Here is a 22,099-nt window from a genome sequence, read left to right on the forward strand (position 1 = left end):
GCGGTTATGCGACGGATTAGGAAGGACGGTGGGCCGTCTAGCCACTGATTAGCCATCCACCAGGAGCACGACTCAGCCCCGTTACCCCAATGATCGATGCACCCGGAGCAGCGAGCTCATCTGCATCTGCCCTCCGACAGTGCTGCACAACCACCACAACGCTTGCACGCTTCGAACGCTGTATCCAGCTCGAAGCTACGGCTCCGAGTCCACGGGTCCCCCAAATTCGAATGTGTCTCGCGTGGAGTGCCGGTGCACTCATGTAGAGGACATATTGCCCGTCAACGCGGCCCGAGCCGGTCGTTCGTTCAGGCAAATGATATGCCAAAGCGTAATCTCGAGAGATCCTCCAGAGATTAGGTCGCCCGACGCGATAATGACGAATGGATCCCCGTGCCGCGGCCCGGCCTTTGTTCCCGGGGATCACGAGGCAGGTGAACCAAGGATTCTTCCGAGGGGCTCGTTGTTAGGGGAAGAATCGACCGTGTGATACGGGGAATCGGATGATGGACTTGTTTAGCTCTGGTTTAGGCAGATTTAGCCAGGATTGCGACGGATCTTCTCGTAATTGGAGGCAACTGCAATGGGGCAAACCTTTGCCCTAGCTAGACGTACGTTAAAATAAATATTCGAACAAAGACGCGTATCACGGGTTGACTCTGAACGTTCCATTTGTACAGTTTCTCTCGAAAAATTACACTCGGTATAAAGTTTCATAACGTTTAGACGAGTTACGAACCCTACGTTGTAGGTTCCGCGGATCGAGAAACTTGCCATTACGAGGTGAAAAGTTAAAGTAAAATTATAGACGTAGATAGACATTTATCTCGGATAAGGTTTCGCGAACTCTACTTCCGCGTAGCAGAGCCACCCTCGGATCGAAATCCGGACCATCACCCGGTTTCTGATTCTACAAAATCCGCGCGACGCGAACGCGATCTCTTCGTCGTGCAACAATGTCGATCGGACGAAGGTTAAAAAGTAGCCGTGGTAACAGGATGCGGTGTCCGCGTGCAATCGATCCCGCCACGTCGGACAATCGAAAACGCAGAATCGGCCGGCTAGGAAATTACGGGATCCCCGGCGGCTACGTGGAGTGTCAGGTAGAGGCCGGTTACGCAACGACATCGCGTTCGACAGGAGGCGCGTTTCCCGATCTCACGTATCTAATGTCGAGAGGAGGCCTGTGTCTGCGAACGAAACGGACGAGGCGGAGGAGGAACGGGCGTCCCAGTCGGAACGTAGGAATGAAACGAAGAAAGGAGTCACGAAAGAACGCACTCGAATGTAAACCGGACCCTTGTGAGATTCGCGGCCCAGCGGCGGTCCCACCGACGCCGATGGCTGACCGCACCTTCCGGCTGATCCGAGTCGCTCCGAACACCAGGCCAGACCTTCCCAGAGCGCTAACATTTTAGATAGGTGGGGGGCCCCCGTCGGCGTCCACCTCTTCTCACCCCTTTGCTCGAGCTGGTAGGGGCTATCGAGCTTCTTTCCACGGATCTCGATACACTTTTTGCACCCGGCTGCGAATCGTGCCTGTTTCATGCACCATTTACGCAGACGATAGGATTTTTTGAATTTTAGTGCCACCTGCGGGGTCCTCGTTTCGCCAGGCACAACGACCACCACGTTCCAGGGTCGAGCTCGAGGGCCCGCGTCGTTGTGCCCTCTGTCCGCGCGATTCCTCCCATGATTACGCGTATTAGTATCGGCTACTTATTGCCATAACACGGTGTCGGATGCGAGATGTTGATATATTATACGCAATTTGTACTCGCTAGTCTGCCGTGTTGTAAGAGGAAACTCGAGTCGGAGTTAAAATTAAACTTCGTTACAAATGAAGACCGCGAGGGAAAGACATAACGGATCGTTCCCTTTCTGACCGAGTCATATTAAAGTGCCAGCCATTGATCACCGGCTATCTAAATCGGAAAATCACCAAATTCCATCCTACTATGTCCCTACCCGGTGATCCCCGAATAAGATCCGCTCTCGACGCGTAGCCGAGCCCCACGGTCCGTGGCCACGGACGCGATCCTATATTACGAGGGGGTCAAACGGAAGAAAACGGGCAAGTGGACCAAGTGTCTACCGTAGAACAGAGACGGTCCATCGAAAAGTTTCCCGTAACGTCCCTGGACGGTGATTTTTTCGCCGATCTGGATCGCGGTCAAACCCCTCTCTCCATAAATCGCGGAGCGCATACTCGCGAAAAGTTTGGCCGCGTACCGCGATCGCAATAACTCGGGGTACGGCGATCGCAAAAATCGGCGGGCCAGGGATGAGTAATTCGGCCCCGCTGAAGGGTAATCGGAATGCATCGCGCATTGCCTAACTTTCGAGTTATGGGCTGCATAAAAGTGATAAGTTTCTTCCGGCGAATAAGCATCTATAGATTACCGTAAATGTTACACCACACCGGTATGCAAGTTCCCAAGGAAAAGTATCCGAAGGCGCGGGGGAGCGCGGCGCAGTTTGTAAACCAGTATATCGTCCCCACCTACTGCCCCTCCCCACCCCGTGACACGCGTAACTTGCGGATTCCTAGCCCTTTCCTCCCTCATGCACCTTTTGCGCTCCTCCACGGACCGTGGACAGTGTCCTGGACGTGTTTTGTCCGAGGCTACGTAATCAGTCTCGTAATTAACCGCGCGAGAGTGCGATACGCCTGGCGCATTCGGTGCTGCGCCATCGGGAAAGGAGCAGACGCGCTTGGGATCATAGGTGTTCTCCGGATAGCGCGTTCGACGATGTCCCTCTGGATCTTTACGTAAACGCGAAAATACTATTCGACGTGACGCATCGCGGCAATAATCGTTTCCGTAACGAGCGGATAGGAAGAGAGCGCGGAGAGGTAACGCGAAGCGGAGGAGCAAGTGGAAGGCAGTTTGCTGGATCTGGTTCGATCGAGGATCGAGAGGGTGAGCCCGGTGCGGGGGTCGGGACGTGAAAAAAGCGCGGAGACAAAGTGGTCGAACAGTGACGGAGCGCGGGCGTGTGTTTCGGAAGAAGTGGAGCGACAAAGGGAAACTCTTAAATAAATAAAATCGATAAGGCGAGACATCGTATCCAAGGAGAGCAAGGTAGAACCTCCCGGAGAGGGACAGGCTCATGAATAAGCAGTGCTCACGGGGGTGTGCGCCGCGTGATTTCGCGTGGGACTGTTGGCGGTAGACCAGCCGGCGAACGTTTATTTCGCAACCTTTGCCTCTTCCATCCCGGTTCGGCCTCTTCCTCTAGCCGCCGGCCGGTCTCCGTCCCTCCGCGGTGGATGCCAATAACGACGTTATCCCGCGCGACGCTGCCGCCGTTTCCGTAGAAACCCCGCGTCACAGAGACGCCCCACCAAACCTCCACGTGATCCTGGCCCGGCCAATGGACGCGCGGAACCTCCTGGCTGGATGCTGATCGAGGGATGCAAAAGGCGGGGTTGCGAGCCGCGTGGGGATGAAAGCTCGTAGATAGAGGCGGGGGTCGAAAAGCTTGGCGAAGTCACGTGTGCCCGTCGCCAGAAGCCTCGTTCGTGCTTTCACGTCGTTGTTACCCGCACGATCGTGCCGCTTTTTGGGGTCCAGCCACCGTGTCACCGCGGCTGATAACGATAACGAGAGTCGGACGTGACCGAGAACCTTTTTGCCTATTTCGGGCCCAGGACGCTCCAGCCCCCTCACTGGCCGCAGGGACAGTCGTTTGCGAGTGTCGGACCAACGTCGAGTATCCTTTTAAATCTCAGTTTCGCCCGTGGATAATCCTCCACGACCTCGGATTTTGCTTTTCCATCGGAAATCGTGGATGACGACGATGGACGGAGTATGGTAGCATCGTTTCCTCCAACTGTTAGCCTTCGCGAAGAGGGAACAGGATAATCATGATCTAAACGCGGTTACGTCTATAAGTGAACATCGATGGGATCTCGAGTGAAATTTCTTTGGATGCGGTGAAGTGGAAACTGTGCTTTCGACGAAGAACAGTGTACAGTGACGAAACTGATCGTTCCTCGAGTAAACATCGTATCGACGAACACTTTGCAACCCCGTGAATCGCGACCGATCCTCTAAAATCGACACCGAGAACATCCCTAACTCTTTCGCGTAGTTGGTTCCGAGAAGTCATCGCGTTTGACAAACGATACGAGGATGAAGAGACCTGGAAACCCTCTCGAGGACTCGTCCACAGGACCGTCATTGTGGACAGCGCGCGAGTGTGCAGTTGAGTGATGTCGTGAGTGCTGTGAGAAGAACCGTCAGAGGCAATAGGTGTCCCGATAGACAGAGTTCTAGCCGGCGACGAGGATTCAGCTCCCGATTCACGAAGATGAAGCGACGGCCGACCGGGTGCTCGTCGAAGCCACCCGTCGTCCGGCACAAAGACGCTCCTGATGACGGTCATTGTACCGCCGCGCCATAGACTAGCCCGAGTGGCTGTCGTAAAAAAGGAGACGAGAGACATCGCCTCTGGAATCGTGCAAGAGACGTCATCGTCGGTGGTCAATAGGACCGACCGTCCTTTGCACGCGTTTCACACGTTACACGCGAAATCCACGAGCGGCGGCAGGAACCACCTGGATTCCCACAGCCGACGGCCGTCGGCTACTGAGGGGCCGCGATGGACCTCAGCACCGCCTATCGTTACAATCAGAATATGATGGAATACTACACCTGTAAGCTGACAACACCCCCAATCTTCTTGGATTATTTCTCCCATTAATCGCGTCTGCTCCCCGCTTCGGTTCCGTTCTTTACGACGCCATATTTCGCATATTTCGTTCTTTTCGCCTTGGTTATAGCCATTACGAGTAAATAGTACTTCGTTTTGATTTATTTATCGCTTTCTTTCCGTCTCGATGGACTTTCGCAGAAATTTTTCGTACCTCTACCACGAGTCATTCTCGCGTAATTGGCGGATAATAATTACTCGATCTTCGTCGAACCGTGATGTGTTACCAGGTATAATTAGGCAGATGTGTCCAGGTTTGGAACGCGAAGTAGATGCTCCTTTTCCGCGAACTAGCTCGGAGGATTCCCGTCTCGATACCCGGTTTTTGCAATTTAATAAGCGTAGAGTAGGAAGAGACAGTGGAGACTTCTTTTTTCTTCGGAATAACTTAAATCCGGGGCGGGGGGGAAAGGAGAAACAATGGACCGTTTTCCTCCGATCGTGAGAGCGAACTCGGGAGCGTAAAAATCGATTTCTCCCGGGGTTTTCTGTCCGATGAAGCGGTCCGTGGAATAGCGGCAGGAAAGTCGAGCGACGATCCGATCGGATCCGCTCGGCGACAAATCTGCATCGTCGTCGAGCAAACGAGAGTGCGAGAACAAGAAATCCGACGACCTTCGTTCGGTCCGTTCGATCGGTAGCGGTACCATGGCCGGTAAAAAACGAAACCGCAATCGTCGCAGTGCTCGAACCGCGTAGGAACCATTCACGAGAACCATTCGGCTCTCTCCTATCGCGTCATACCGTCCATTCCTCGTTTGCCTAAATTCCAGGTGAAACCTCGCGCTGCGTGCGACTGGAAACGAAAATGCCGCGATTTGCCGGGGGGGGGTAAAAAGTAGGAAAGGAAGTGGAAAAATGGCGGCCACGGATCTCGAGATCCACCGTACTCTCGTTTTCTCTCGCTTTCTTTCCGTCGATCGGGCGAGACGTCGGCTTTTTCCGTCCGCGGAGAAATTCAAATCGAGCCGATCGCGGGTAAATGCAGAGGAAAAAAGGGGGTTAAACCGGGTCGAATCGCGGAACCGTGTTGCACGCTTCCGCAGTGTGTGCGGTAAGGAGTGATCGAAAGCGAGAATCTAAACGACTTTGGAAGCGTGTCCGGCGTAATCGCGCGTGAAGAAGGAAAAGTGTACGGCGAGTGGCGGAAAAAGAAGCCGAGTCGGAGGAACGATCGAGCGGTGCGATACGCCGGTGACGGTATGGAAAAAGAGAGAAGAGAAAAGAGCGTGATCGAGATTCCCGATCGCGTTTCCATCGAATTGCCGGCCGAAACGTATTAATTAGGTAACCACGGGCGCCGCGTTTGGAAGCGGCGCGGCCGCGGCCGTCCGCCGGTTCCGTTCGAACTAATGGCATGATAATAATTATGAAACATTAACAAGAACGGCGCGGTCAACGTGCACGCATCGCAGCTGAATCGTTCCGCGACCAGTCCGCCAATCCCTTTCATTGAACGGGCAAAATTATCCGTGTAATTGCAGCGGAATTCGCAGCGCGTTTCAGCGGCGGAAGAATTGTCGCGAGCCGGCCGAACGGACCGCCATTTTTGTTTACGCGACATCCTTTGCTTCCTCGATCGCGCACCCGGATCCGTGGATCGTAAAGAATCGATCTTCCGAGGATTTAATGGCAACTTTTCGCGCAACTGCCAGCTGTTAGCTCCAACGCTCGCCGTTCGACGATTCCGCGGATTTTCTGAAAAATAAGAGCACCGGGCCGCACTTTTCCAAGCAATTTTTCAAGCCACCGAGTAATAAAGTCTAGCTTGCTTGCAGCGCGCGCTGGCAATACGTAACGCCAGGCCAGTAAAACGAGAACCATTCGGCTCTCTCCTATCGCGTCATACCGTCCATTCCTCGTTTGCCTAAATTCCAGGTGAAACCTCGCGCTGCGTGCGACTGGAAACGAAAATGCCGCGATTTGCCGGGGGGGGGTAAAAAGTAGGAAAGGAAGTGGAAAAATGGCGGCCACGGATCTCGAGATCCACCGTACTCTCGTTTTCTCTCGCTTTCTTTCCGTCGATCGGGCGAGACGTCGGCTTTTTCCGTCCGCGGAGAAATTCAAATCGAGCCGATCGCGGGTAAATGCAGAGGAAAAAAGGGGGTTAAACCGGGTCGAATCGCGGAACCGTGTTGCACGCTTCCGCAGTGTGTGCGGTAAGGAGTGATCGAAAGCGAGAATCTAAACGACTTTGGAAGCGTGTCCGGCGTAATCGCGCGTGAAGAAGGAAAAGTGTACGGCGAGTGGCGGAAAAAGAAGCCGAGTCGGAGGAACGATCGAGCGGTGCGATACGCCGGTGACGGTATGGAAAAAGAGAGAAGAGAAAAGAGCGTGATCGAGATTCCCGATCGCGTTTCCATCGAATTGCCGGCCGAAACGTATTAATTAGGTAACCACGGGCGCCGCGTTTGGAAGCGGCGCGGCCGCGGCCGTCCGCCGGTTCCGTTCGAACTAATGGCATGATAATAATTATGAAACATTAACAAGAACGGCGCGGTCAACGTGCACGCATCGCAGCTGAATCGTTCCGCGACCAGTCCGCCAATCCCTTTCATTGAACGGGCAAAATTATCCGTGTAATTGCAGCGGAATTCGCAGCGCGTTTCAGCGGCGGAAGAATTGTCGCGAGCCGGCCGAACGGACCGCCATTTTTGTTTACGCGACATCCTTTGCTTCCTCGATCGCGCACCCGGATCCGTGGATCGTAAAGAATCGATCTTCCGAGGATTTAATGGCAACTTTTCGCGCAACTGCCAGCTGTTAGCTCCAACGCTCGCCGTTCGACGATTCCGCGGATTTTCTGAAAAATAAGAGCACCGGGCCGCACTTTTCCAAGCAATTTTTCAAGCCACCGAGTAATAAAGTCTAGCTTGCTTGCAGCGCGCGCTGGCAATACGTAACGCCAGGCCAGTAATGTAATACAGGAACAAAGCTGCTGGAGAAATATCGTGTGACCGAGCTTGGGGATCTATATCGTGCACACGGTTCTTCCGATGCTACTCGCTCGCGCGCGCACCTATCGCGACGTGTCTCTCAGTTCGTCTCTACCCCGTTGGATCCTCGGGACCCGCGGATATCTCTCCCCGTAAACCAGATCGAACATCGTCGTTGAATTCATTCGTCTCGCGCGGTTCCGCTCGAACGACGCGATTAACCAATCAGCAAGGGTGTCTAATTGCCAATGGCCGGTGTATCTTGATCTGGTCGCGTCGTAAGTCCGCGATTCGGACAGTTCGCGTCGGGTAGAAATAAACCGTGAAGATGCAACGATACGCCCGTTTCACGCCTGCTCGTTGGATCTAGAATGGCGGACGTGTCAATAGCTGGCGAACGAGAAGCGCGGCGGAGAGGAAGCGGTACGCATCACTCCGCCAAGCAGCCAGGTCAGCTCGCTTTGCATCGTCGTTCTTGCCACCGGCTGAAATCGCGATGGAATTAGGAAACGGACCGACTTTCTCCGCTACCGAGTCGAAACGACGATAAACGTTCGATTAATTCGCCAACGGAGGAGTTTGTCGCGCGCGTCAGCCCGCTGTGAGAAAGTTTGACGGCTCTTTCCAAGTGTGAAAGATGCTGGCCCGGATAATAAGAACGGCGCTCGCAATAACGAGGCTAGAAAATATTGTTTCGGATCAGGGATGACGGAAGACTTCGTTGCCTTTTACCGTTTCTTCCTACTTCATTCGAGGTACTCGGTTAGTCGCACGAAATCTCGCATTTTCCACCGCGTTATTCGCCTGAACGGAGTAACGAGGTTCTGCACCTAAAATGCCCGAGCAAATCCAAGCTCGACAGTTATATTCCAATAACGTCTTACGCTGCTTCTTTCCTTTCCATCTGTTGGATTAAAGAACGCCAGGAGCGAGTGTTCAGCGAAACGAGAAGCAAAGGATATCCTAAACACCTGCCCTTCGCTCTCGCGAGCCTCGGGGAGAAAAATTCGCGAAGAAAGGCAAAGTTAACGAGCACTCTCGCAACGTTAACGAAACGAGGCAGCACACCGACACCGTAGCCGGAGATTCGGGCTAGAAACGCGACGCAGCCCGGGGACAATAATAAGCCTCGGTGACGCGGTGGCTGCGAGAGCAACGGCACGACAATTCGTAGCACTGGTAGTCCTGGATTCGGCCTCCGGGGGTGGTCCACGGCTCCGAATCCAGGGCCCTCGTATAGTTGTGGTCAGCAGGCGTGACGGCGTGTGTGCGCCGCGTAGGGTGGTCATGGTGCTTTTGCCCGTGCCACCGCCACCATGATTCCAGCGATATCCCCCTGACTACCGGCGCGCCGCGGGGATGCGACCATAAACGCGAGAGCGAATTGATTTGCGACCGGAAAACGCGTATCGTTTCTAGTAATGATCGCGGATCCCTCATTGTCTTCCTACGTGGAGATCACCCAGCGATATCGCCCAGCGGTATCGGTCGTGGGAGAGGAGAAAAAAGGAGCGAATCGGTGGTTCACGCGTCGCGGCGTACCTCGTTCCGGCAACAATGATGCTTCTCATCGAAATGGCTGGTCATCGGGGTAATTAGCCGCGATTGTTTGGCTGCGCGAACGCGCGCGAACTTCGCGAGGATGCCGAGGTTTCGCGGAGATCCTCGTTAGAAGATTCGACGGAGCTTCGGTTCGTCCGAAAGCGAAACCGATAATTTTATCGTTCTCCGGAGCAGAGAAGGTGTTCGAAGCGTAGAATCGTAGGGAATTATTGGATCTCGGAGGTTGTCGGTGATGAGCTCTCGCTGTCGAGGGTGGAACTATACGTTTCGTGTTCCGAGCTAGTTTATTACACATAAAATAGCCAAGGATACGATCTTTCGTGGCTCGTACGGAAGGGATACGTGTTCTCTAAATCGTCCCTTCCGGAGTGCTTATTTTTCGACGTTATCCGGAAGTCGATCTTCACGCGTGAAATACGAGCGAATTATATCTGCTCCGAGGAATCGGATCGAATCGTCCGTGTTTCGCGAAAGCTGAACCGTCGCGGGACGAATCTGGAATTAATTTTCTAGTAGAATAGTCCTGTCCGCCACGGACACGATTACCAGAAGATTCGTATCGGGCTTGTTATACTCGGTTGCGTTACTGGAGCACGTTAAATCGAACGTCGGTCATCGTCTATTTTCTTCCCTCGACCAACTCGGTTCGATCTGCATTAACGCGTTGCCAGAAGAAGTCGATGGACCAGGCGAAAAGAATCGGCACAACGCGGGGATGAGTCGCGTGACTGTCGTCGAAATCGAACAGGCTGGCAGGCGTTGGGGGTTAGAAACAACGATCATCGAATCATCGGTGCACTGGCACGTACGCGGGGACATATGTCGCGGTCCAGGACCCTCCATTACGATATTAGGTCGAAGTTATCGCGTTAGGCGAGCTGTAATGCGCGAAAATAAAGTCGTCTCGCGAGGAGAGCGAACAGCGGCGCGTAGGGCGGGAAATCGAATGATCTGGAACACGTTGCTTCCATTATCAGCAAATGCACTTCTTAGAATGGGGAATTAGGGGAGAGAACAATATATCCGAGCGAGTTAGACGATGAATTACATCGTGGATCTCGAAATAATTGAGACAGGGCCGAATTTATTATACCCGTATTCGCGTCGAAGCAAACGAGATAAAATAAATCTCGAATCTTCCCAAGAAAGAAACGTTGTGTTATAATCCAATCCGTGTGGTAACTCTTCGCCTACAAATCTAACGTCCACAGACGAAATGGACCTGTACGAAGACACTTATGCCTCGCTTAATGAATATAATTCGTCCCCGAATTATTCTACCCCCTTCCCAGGCACCCTCTATAATCTCACGTTCGAAAACGGTTGGTTTCGCGTGGCCAGAGCCGGACAAAATAAATGGGAGGCACTAACGGTCCATCCTGCAGGGCACAGGGAACATATAGACTCGAAAGATCGAAAATTCTGTCCGATATCGAGAAGGTAATCGCGGGATCGTTCTCCGGTCGCGGAAGCTCGGCCCCGACGCTCGGTGGAACGGTACCCTCTCGGCTAATGCATTATCGATTTCCATTTTCCAGGCCACGGCGGAGTTAACCAGCTCGGCGGCGTCTTCGTGAACGGAAGGCCCCTACCGGATGTAGTCAGGCAGAGGATCGTCGAGCTAGCGCACAGCGGCGTCCGACCGTGCGACATTTCCAGACAACTCAGGGTATCTCACGGCTGTGTATCCAAGATACTGTCGAGGTGAGTACCGACACCGTTCCGGCGCCATCCAGGCCCCCGTCGTATCCGTTACAACCGCAGCCCCCGTGGTGTCCCGACGGCAACAGCCTCGCTTTTTGCTCTACCCTCGTTTGGCGCTTCGACGATTTCCTCCATCGATTCGTTCATCCTCCGTGACTGCGTCGGTGTATGATTCGCTGTGATCGGTCCAATGGCTGATGCATGGCGGAATAGGTGTCGCGAGTGCTGGAGGAACGCGTTCCGCGAACCTCGTCCGACTACGACGTCGTCCAAGGCAGGTTCAGTGTGCACGAGGGTCGAAATAAACGTGGAATTTCGTTTGGACGTTTCCTAACTTCTCGGAAGAACGGTCGATATCGATGATATCGGAGGGAAGATCGTAGACGATCGAAGTAGAGCTTAGCAGGATGCGAAAACGATAAAAATTCTTAAGGACTGTGTTTAGAGATTGCCATAAAAGTTTCATCGTCGGAGGAGAGAAGAGAGATCGTTCCGCCCGGGTGACTGTCTAATTCGTCGATTCGAGACAAAAGGCCGGAAACGCGATGGCGCGAATGATTTAGTGAAAGATCAAGTTTGCCATGGCAGACGTAACGCCGTAATTTCCGCGAGCGTTCGAGGTGGCCAAGGACGCCGGAACGCGGAGAAGCGGAGGAAAGAGAGGATGGACAGGGGAGAGACAGAAACGGGGGTAGGGCCAGGAGGAGTCGAGCAAAAAAGGAGACTATTCCTGGTCCGGGAGTGATTTAATTAAAGACGCTGTTAGGACCACGAGGCGAACGAACCCTGGGACGAAACTGCGACGCCGGAAGGAAGGAACCACCCCTCTTCCGTCCACGGTGGGGGGTGCCAGCGGGTGCGACGATATGCGGTTTCCATGTTTTTTCCACCCTCCGCCCCGCGTTACATAACGGGTGGCCTCGTGCCGTTTTGATGGCCCGAATGTCATACGTCCCCGTCGCTGGAATATCATTGTCGCGTATAGTTCGCTCTTTCACATATATCCTTCTGCGCGTGTGTGCGATAGGCCGGCTAGGTTATTTACTACTTTACTGCTTCTCCAGTTACCGTCCCTCGGATTTTCCTATCTTTCTTCTTTGGACATCATGCGAATCGAATTTGAACAGTTTATTACCCTCCGTCTGATGGCGCGCGTTGGATGACGTTCCTCGATAGCCTGCTCGTGGACCAAGATACTAACTCGTAATCACGCTTGGAGAATTTTAGAACGTTCTATCAAGGTGATAGTAAATGTTTCGAATACCAGGGTTAGAGGCTCCACTCCGCCGAGGTGCAATGTCTGACTGCCAGGTACCCTTTCTACTCGAGCCTCGACCGGGCTTCACGGGTTACGTGGCCGACGCGTAATTAATGGAAATTTTCGTTTCTCGAACGTTGACAGGGTGATTATAGGAATTTTCCCGTGCGGACGAGTTCGACGTAGAAAATTAACGAAATTCATTCGGAGGAAATTGCCGCTGGGCTCCCGATTAGTCGTAAATCCGGGAGGATTTTAATCAAACGCGCGATGCCCGAGCGATTTATCGAGCAGCGATATTAACGGCAATGTGTTATGAACAGAAATTAACAGGTATATTAACGTCGAGTCGCAGACTTATTTTTCAATGGATTTATAGCCGATCGGATCGATAAGTCGCGCTGGCATAGCGTTCCTGCGTCGGCTGAGCGACGTGTGAATCAAAAGCGGGAAAAGAAAACGCGGTTCAACGGCCGTTGTTTCGCAATCGGTTTCCTAATCGCTTATTCAAAAACATCAAGTAGGAATAAATTAAGTCGACCAAGATGGAGCAACTGCGACTTTTTCCCGGCACTTCTCGCTTTTTCTGAACGCGCGGTGCTCGATTAAAATTTAGAAACCAACCGACGCGAATGATATTCCTACCTCTCTGATTGGTGCTTCGTCAGGAATAAAGAAGTTACAATCGACGGACAAATTTCTAATCTACCATCGACAAAAGAAATCGGAAATTATTTTTATACTTATCAAAAAGTAGAAATTACTCGAATAGTCTCGCAACTTTCCAATATAAAATATTCATACGTTTCTGAAATAACGCGTTTTAATTATTTCTGAATTCCTACGCTTCCCATAAATCATTTTTGAATATTTTTGCATCCTCGAACACGCGAGGATCGCTTCGAACCACGTCGAACGTCGAATCTTTTTATTTCTACCGTTCGAACGCTTGCAACTTTACAAGCTGCAGACTTTACAGCCACTTTTTCTCGCGAAACTGCGGCGAAAACGGTCTCAGACCTCGACGACGAGACGCTGTTAGCGCCGAAGCTTTACGCAGTCACGCGCCACTGATACGTCGCGACGCCCTGTGCGCCTGTTTTTCGCGGAATCGCCACGATTTCCACGCATATGCACAAACGAAACGGAAGTGTCGGATCATGGCTAGGCAAAGGTTCACGAAGATCCCGTTGAAAAGTTCCATTTGACGGGGAACCGTTGTCAATGGTGACACTCGTCCCAAGTACCATTTTTAAGAGCTTTCGAGAAACGTCCCTTTCATGTTAATTTCGTCACCTGCGTTTAATCTTCGAAAGATTACGCGACATGTACGACGATGCCTAGTACAGAGAACTTTGTGAAATATCCCGACTCGCGATGATAAACTCGAGTCTACTCCAAAATGGCCGACGCTAACATCCCTTCGACAGACGCGTGGCAAAAAGGGAACGCGACAAAGTGAAATTGACCTCGGAATATCGTGGGTTCGCCGGCAAGCTCGTTGAAAATCAGACTTAATGCGGCTGGGGTGAAGTGTTCTACCTCGGTCGATTTCAAAAATCGCGCGACGTAATGGGCATTTCACGGTGAAACGTGGGGGTGTAACAAAGAAGGACCGAACGGGTGAGCATCGCCATGTGGGCCGGGAATGGGGTTTTACGGCAGATATAATCGTAATAACGTCGAAGCGGGGCGACGCGGCCCTGATCGTTTAAGGGGACCCTCTGACGCTTTCGACTGTAACAGGTTCACGGGTGACGGTGTATATTTTCTTCCTCTTCGGGGTGGATATCGCGGAATGATGCATCGCGTAGCGATCGTGACACGATTTAACGACTGGCGACACGAGCGAGTAACTCCTACCCACCAACGATGCAAGTTTCTATTACGTTGCTCGTGACGAATCCCGATCGAAACGACCAGCCCCGATAATCGAGTTCCAACGTGGCGGATCGATTTCGAGCTTTCCCTCCGACCGATCCACGATTATGACCGCTTTCTCTCGACGTCGTTCCCTCCGCGGCTGACATCGCTACCTGGCAACGCCGGTTTCCCCGTGGATCGCTAATTTCTCCGTCGAATTGACAGCGACAGGCCTCGTATCGAGAGCCAGGCCGTATCAGCTTCTCACGGTTTAACGAGCCGTCCGTGTCCGTCACCAGACACCACCCTGTGCTCCGTTATCCTCTCGGTCCTGGAGTCCAGTCCAGGATATCGGTTGCAGTTCGGAGGAAAGAACGAGGTGCCCGAGATGCAACGGCGTGGACGAATTTCAGCCGGGCAATTTTTCTCGTTTCGGGTCGCAACGAACGGCGGGTAGAAAAGGGTTGGAAACGGGGCGGGGGTGGAGGAGGGGCGCGGAGAGAGCACAAAATTGGCCGGTAGTGGAGCGGGCATGAGTCGACGCCGGCGGCGGACCCACATCCATCAAGGCGGCCCACAAGCGGACCATTATTGCGGGCTTTCTGGCGTAATTGAATTTAAGCACCAGCGAAGATATTATTTAACTAATTAGGCACAAAGGGCGCGTTCACGGCGGGCCAATCGCGATTGGCCATCGCACGCGCATACACGCGCCGGGAGGGCTGGGTGGAGGGACGAAAGAAGAGGGAGAAAACGGCAGAGAGAGAGAGAAAGAGAGAAAGAGGGAACGACGAGAGGATGAGAGACAGAGTGAGGAAGGGGGAGGGCGAAGCCGTTTGTTTTAAAACAGCCGGTCGTTGACGCGTCGCTGGACGGCGATTCGTTATTCCGACGTTGGCCGCACGTCGCGGGAAAAACGATCGTTCCCCCGTTTTCTCTCTTTCTCTGCCCTCCGATCCCCTTTCCGATCGAGGGAAACAGAGAGAAAGACGAAACGCCCGTTCGAATCGCGTTTTGAAGACAGTTTCCAGGGATAGGGGGTCGAATTTCCGACCCGACGGAAATAGTAGACGCGGCGACGATTTTGAAAAGTCACGGGATAGGAACGGGACAGGAGGAGTGTAATAGAATCGCGACATAGATCCATCGAGTTGGTTTCTTTCTGTTCGCAGGTATTATGAAACTGGCAGCTTCAAGGCTGGCGTTATAGGCGGCTCCAAGCCGAAGGTAGCGACACCACCGGTCGTCGAGGCGATCGCTAACTACAAGAGGGACAATCCGACCATGTTCGCGTGGGAGATCAGGGACCGATTGCTCGCCGAGGGCATTTGCTCGCAGGACAACGTGCCATCCGTCTCCTCCATCAACCGGTGAGTCAAAACTATCCTAGCGAGTTACATCGAATTATTTCGAGCAAATACCGCAGCGATACTCTTTCGCGTCCAATCAAGAAGACGAAAATCAACGTAGCCGTTTAATCACCCGCGAAGAAATCCCAAACGCGTTTCGTCTACCGTTTATAATCGTAAGTGCATCGATAGAGACGTAGCTAGATAGCGGACTCGATAATCGGCTGGTCGGGACGAGAAATTTATCGCGGAGAAGAATGGAAGGGAGCGAAGGGGGTGCGAACAGCATATGCTTAGCTCGATCGCCAATGGGAGCGATTAGTTATCCGACGTGCCGAGCAAGAATCATCCCCCGCCGTCGTGCATCGAGATAAGCGCGTACAGCCGGTCCGCCACCCCGATCCTATTGACCTTTCGCAGGTTCCTTCGGGAATGGGCCGATTAATTCAAGTGTTTTTACGTCGCCCAGTAGATCGAGCAATCGGGGTAGGGGCGACGTGGCTAGGAACACGAGTATCCACGGGTAAAGGGATGCCCTATGGAACGGGGAGTGAGCTCCCATGAGACGGCATTACAGCGTATCAGCACCGCGCAAACTGAACGAGTGGATCCCCTTTTTCGAGCAACAGAAAAGCCAGCTCGAGAAGCGGACAAGAGGCAGAGAAGAGAATAGAGATAGACAAAGGCGAGGAGAATGGGAAGGAGACAGAAGAAGGAGACCACCGGGGTACCATTGATCGGCACACATATGTCCCGAGATTTAATCAGTCGCTACTTAAGACCTTATCTCCCGCTTCATCCGACGATCCCTGCACGCGGCTACTACTTCATCGTCCTCTCGTCCTCCACCCGGCGCGATCTCGACCCCCTGCACGCCGCAGGCCTGATAATGTAATCGAGCGTAATGCGGATCGAATTGGCTGGCGCAAGTGAAATCCACTAACGCGATTTCCGCCGGCCACGGCCGTTAATGGAAACGCACGCAAATTAGTTGGCCTGCACGTTAGGCGGCCGCGGTACGCACGATCGTTCGAATCGCTCGTCCTCGCGGTTTCTCCGTCCATTCTACCTCCAACGAAGAATCCTCCTTCGATATCGATCTCGAAACTGGGCCAACCATCGTTGCGAAAAGTCGCGATACTACCGTCTTTGTCTCGTCCAAACCAACCTCCATAAGCTATACCGTCGCTCCGAAATATTTTCAAAGACTCGTCGCACGAAAATCCTTCGACACCCTTTCGACGCGAGGATAGCCCGAAAGCGGCCACGGAACTTTGGGCGCGCACATATTTCCATTCTTTCCACGAGGGCGACGCGGATGGTGTCGTGATGGTCACGGTAGCGTGAAACGTGGGCGTACGTAGGTACAGGAATTGCTTTCTGGCCGAGGTTTTCGATGTGTCTAGGATTGCAGCGGAGGGTGCGGCGGTGGCTTGTTGCTCGAGTGACTCCTCCACCTTCTCCACTCTCGCTCTGTCTCCCTCTTTCTCTCTCGCACCCCGTCAACCTTCTCTCCATCCACCTTCTCCTTTTCCTCCTTGTCCGTATCCCCGACCCAAGGCCCAGATGGCGGGTATTGATCTGAATCCGGAGAGCAGATCGCCTGGAAAAACTTACCCCGCGGATACTTACCTACCCACCGCGCTATCTACATGCACCTATCCTACCTTCACCCACTCACGTACACCCAGCCCGCAACCTTCCGGCCTGTCTACGTGTAGGTAAATGTATTTCCGCTCGCCGAGCAATGGATAGAAACGCGCGATGCTCCTCTGCCTGAAATCCACCCAACGGAAAGCGTACGATCCCGATCCCTTAAGCGATTGTTTACGTCGATCGATCGCCGAGGATCGATCTATTCCTCGATCTCGGCGCGGGTGAAATCGATGATCCTTTCGCGGAAGAAACAGCGATGCCGAGTCACAGGGAACTTGCGAGAAATCGCTAGAATTCGCGTGTCAGGAAAACGCGTCTCAGAGAAATCCGTTGAATTAATTTTGCACGATCGATCCTGATCGATTTCCCCTCTCGGTTTCAACGGAATACGAAATATACCGCGTATGACGCAAAGGGAAAATATCCGGAGGCAAAAGGAAGACGAAGAGACGCGTTATCGACGGGATGAAAGGTTGGACGTCGTTGAGAAAATAGAGAGGGATGAAACGACAACGAAGACACAGGCGACTCGAAGCTGGATTTCTGCGGTGGTGGAAGCAGAAACATGGAATACCGGGGTGCAGGCGGCGAGCGCGCCGGGATTTCTCCCATTATGAGCGTGTCTCGGTTTTTCTAGCTTCGAGCTAGCTTTCGTACGGAGAAATAATGATACGGCTAATATAATGTATTGTCCTGCTTTTGCCGGGGCACTTCGGAATGAGACCGGCCGCGAACGGGAGACACGGAGAAGCGGAGAGAAAGGAAGCGGGACGTTGGTGGCCAGGCGGTAAAAAAGCTCCGGCCGAGGAGAGCGAAATAATGGAGTGGCTTTCGCGAAAAATAACAGATATATATCCCGAGTATCAACCCGGGATCGAGGGGCGCGGAAAAACAGGCGAAAAACGCGGCCAAGATTGGACGGTAACCGTTCGAGCCTTGTTTCTACTTTGCTGAATCGACCGAGCAATCTTTCCCATTTTCTTCTGCTCGTCTTCTTCGCTCGCCGCTCTGTAACTCCTTCGTCCTCGAATTTCCACGAGAGAACCTGTCCTCTTAAAGAAATCCTTACGAGTTAAACTCGCGGTAAGTGCCTTTCCTCTTTTCCTTTTATTTATCATCTCTGCTCGAGCATTTGTCAGCTTCTGATCGTAAAATTTATGGCCACTATGATTCTTTCCTCGCTGAAATACGCAAATTAAGCCACTAGTAAATTGGCAGAGTGGAACGAACGACTTTTCTTCGTTATTCCTCGTTGCCATTGTCCGCGATCTGGTTACTATCTAAATTTCTTAACGACAACTTTATCTACTAGACCACGCAAAGGTAATTACCCCCTTTTTCTCCGTTAAATATCGGTATTAGCTATCGGTGAAAGGATCGTACGTAGCCAGGAATATTCGACAACGTTTGCTTCAAATCGGTACATCGAAGCGAATAGAAAATCGTCTCCTTGTTGAATAAACGTCTGGAAAGAAGAGAAGAAAACGTCGGAGGAGCGATGCAAGTGGAAAGTAAGAAAAGAGAAATTGCTGCGATGGTACCAGGGCGAATTTCGGGAGGAAATATTGATAGGCTCGGCTTCGGCTGCGGAGTCACGCTCGAGTAGCCGGCTCTCAGTTGAGGTCTATCTTACGTATACGTGCACGCACACACGAAATCGAACGGAACGTGTAGAGGCTCGACTCTTTGCCTCCCTATCTCTCTCTCTCTCTCTCTCTCTCCTCTCCGCGTTTCTCCCCGAGAACGCCTTCCTCCTTTCGGCCGCGGAGGAAGTCTCAGGGGCAGATCGATAAGGAGCGAGGTTCGCCCGAGGGCTTTACGCCGGCTTCACAGCCTCCTTCTTCTCGTTTCCACCACGCAACCCCCGAGACGTCACGGTCTCGCGTGTGCCTCGCGCGTTCGCCCTTTCTTGCGGCTTCCACGGAGTCGATAGTGCGGGCCTAAGGGAGGATCACTCCCTCGACTTCCTCGTCTTCCACCCGTACATCTATCTCGCGTCCTGGCTACCTCTTAACCTGTTAACTGCCAAGGGTGCGTTAACTTTGCTCGCAAGTCGCCCGAATTCCTGTATTCTTGTCGCACAATCCCGAGCAACTCCGCGTTCGAGGAGTATTCCGTGAAACGACACGGTTAACAACAGGTCGAATGGAAATACACGATCGTCGAGGCCTATTCATCATCCCCACCGAGCTTCACCCGTAACTTTAATTCGACGTAATGACCAACGGAGGCAACAACAGTTGGTAGGAAATCTGTCGCTCGGAATCTCTCGATGGAATTGTATCAATCTGTCATCGCGAACGTAGCAACGCTCTCCTTTTTCTGCTATCGTGCCGGGTCAATCTCCCGTGGAGGAGGCGATGCCACCAGGCTCTCTGCCTCGCTCTCCATTACTTCCATATCATTTCGCACCCCCGGAAGCCTCGGAGCGGCTCGAGCTTGGCGCAGGAGCGCCGGCCCGAGAAGCCATATGGCCGGCTGTTCTCCGCGACGCCAGAGACAAGGGTGGCCAATAGGATGGCTGCTACTTTCATGCCACTTTCGACTTTCCGCTCCGCGTCACCGGTATCTCCCTGTTCATCTTTCGCTTATTAAATTACATCCCCATAAATAACGCCTGCCCACCGACTGCCTTATTTACCATTCCATCGACTCCGCGGGAGGAACCGACTTCCCTCCCGATCGCCCACGAATCTCTCTTCGCCGTGTGATTTCGTCCGGGAACTAGAGAATCTCTCTTCTGGCCCCTTTTCTCACGCTAGACAACCTTTATGGTTTTCCCCGCTGAGATATGTCCTCCGTTCTTTCCTACGTCCATCTTTTCCCCGCGCGAAGGGGTTGGGATTTAAAGGAAGATCGGTGGAAAAGGGGTTTCCAACGCACCCCGACGCGATAACTCTGGAAAGTTATAAAAGTCGGCGGAAAAATTAGCGAAATTGGAAGCGAGAACGAAGGAAAACCGGGATCCTTTATATCACGGTTAAATGCCGCACACGCGGTCGGAAGGAAACAATATGGTGCACCGTGGCGCGGTGAAGTTTCGTTAAAGCAGCCATATTTGCAGAACGAGCGGCAGAGCGCGGATAGACCCCTCCTACGTAAAGCGGGAGCACCCTCGGGGTTGGCCGGAGGATCCGGGGATGATGCTCCACGTTGAGAGCTGCGGCGGTGGCGGCGGCGCGTATCCATAACCGTCCTTTGTCTGGATAACGCAATTATTACCGCGTTTCATCATACCCCCCTCGGTCGAAATTAGCCTCAAATGAAGTTACAATTACGGTATCCTCCGTGTCCCCGGCGTCGAACGGAGGGAAACGATGCTGCGACACAGAGGAGAGAGAGCAGCTCAGGGGTTGAACGTCGACGACGACGGCCACGACCACAACAACGAAGACAACGACGAGGAGGACCAGGCAGCCGGCCGAGATACGCAATCCAGGTTGCCGTGGAAACGTCAGAGGACAGACGGAACCGCAATGAAACCGGATGGCCGCCTACTCTGCCAGCCCATAATGCTTCGTCCCCTTTTGTTCTTGGCCGAGAGCTGGAATACTAAAGTTATTCGGCCACTACACCGTCAAAATCGTCCGGTGAGACGATCGCGAGAAATAATTCGTCGATGCTTGGATCGTAATCGAAAGGGACTGGAAGATCTCGCTAGCGAAGAACGCTCGATCGGCCTGGATATATTTCCCTGCTGGTTCGATAAAATTCATCGGTACGGAATTTACCGCAAAAACTGATTTCCAACGGTCAACGAAGTGGGTCACGGCGTCACTATCTACGTTATTAATCTCCGCTTCGAAACCAAAAGCCTGGCGACTTTATACCGCGTTCAGCGGTTTCGAAATACCAGGGGAATTATATCCCGTTTGCCCGATTGTCAGTCAGCTTTGCGTACGAACGATCGTATCTCGGATGCACAAAAAGTGGACACACATGAAAGTGGAATGGAAAGTGGAGGAAGTTGAGGAAAATATTACACCGCGCTAATTAAGGAAACCGTCAACGAGGCTCGCATTCGATATCTCACGGCGAAAATATTCGATTCGGGTTTCACTGGTGTGCAGCAACGCCACCATGACTAACGCGAGGACTATTGCAACGCCATGATAGCGCTAACGAGGGAAGGATGGAATTTGTGTGCCGAGCACCGATGACTCGCGGATACAGCCGTTTAATAACCCGATGACGCCCGATGATTGACAGCTAATGAACCGTCGAATATTCGAAGATTAATCGGCTATCTCCAATGAAGTAATCACGGAGAAGTTTAATCGAATATTATTGTGCGCCGCGCGGCCACCGTAATATGCCTAGTAATCGAGCGTGGCACAAAATGGCGACGTCACTCTGCCGCCGCGGCTGGAACCGAGATTTCGCCATCTATGATCCCCTACGAATGACACGGTCCGAACGAACGCGTTCCTGCCACTCGTGCATACTCTTTCCGACGTCCCGTTCGTTAAAGCGATAAACGTTTCAACGATGCATCCTATCATTCGTCCGTATCTGAAATCTAGACGGATGATGCGTGGAATTAAAGGCAAAGGGGTAGAGTAGACGAACGGAATGGTTCGGTAACCGCAATTGCGAATCGACCAGCGAAATTTCCATTAAAAATAGAAGCGGCAAATGGAGATTAATAGGCGGGAAAATGGCGGCCAAAGCGTCGCACTTTGCGTCATTGTCAGGAAGAAACTTAACCGACAGCGACAAGTCGTCCTGTCTTTTCAGCATCGCCGGGATCAGCGTCGCGTAACGCGAACCAGAAAATTTGCATCGAGATGCAAATGACCGTGGCAAACACCGGAAGAATTTGAAGGATCGACAACTCTATGAGAGGCGATTCGGGGATCGGTTCGGCGAGCCTCGCATAAATCTCCTGCCTTCGAAACGCATAATGGCTCGTAGATAGACTGTATCCTCTTGACTGGGAGCCGAGGGGTAAGAGGTGTCGCTTCGAGACGATATATTATAAATCGTGTGTTACATTGTGCTTAGAGGATCCTCGTGACTGTTGACTCGCCGGTATCATTGTTGGAAGAGCG

General features: G+C 52.6%; 1 protein-coding gene across 1 annotated transcript in view; it reads left to right on the top strand.

Moving 5' to 3' along the window:
- The window catches only part of sv (paired box protein shaven), a 125,125-nt gene that overhangs the window by 84,571 nt on the left and 18,455 nt on the right, over nucleotides 1-22,099 (top strand). Inside the window, exons 3-4 of the mRNA XM_017903103.1 lie at nucleotides 10,757-10,922; nucleotides 15,216-15,413. Of these exons, the coding sequence (XP_017758592.1) occupies nucleotides 10,757-10,922; nucleotides 15,216-15,413 (364 nt within the window). The remainder of the gene's footprint in view (nucleotides 1-10,756; nucleotides 10,923-15,215; nucleotides 15,414-22,099) is intronic.

The sequence above is a fragment of the Eufriesea mexicana genome, unplaced genomic scaffold (assembly GCF_001483705.2).
Source record: "Eufriesea mexicana isolate 0111107269 unplaced genomic scaffold, ASM148370v2 scaffold2119, whole genome shotgun sequence".
Lineage (NCBI taxonomy): Eukaryota > Metazoa > Arthropoda > Insecta > Hymenoptera > Apidae > Eufriesea > Eufriesea mexicana.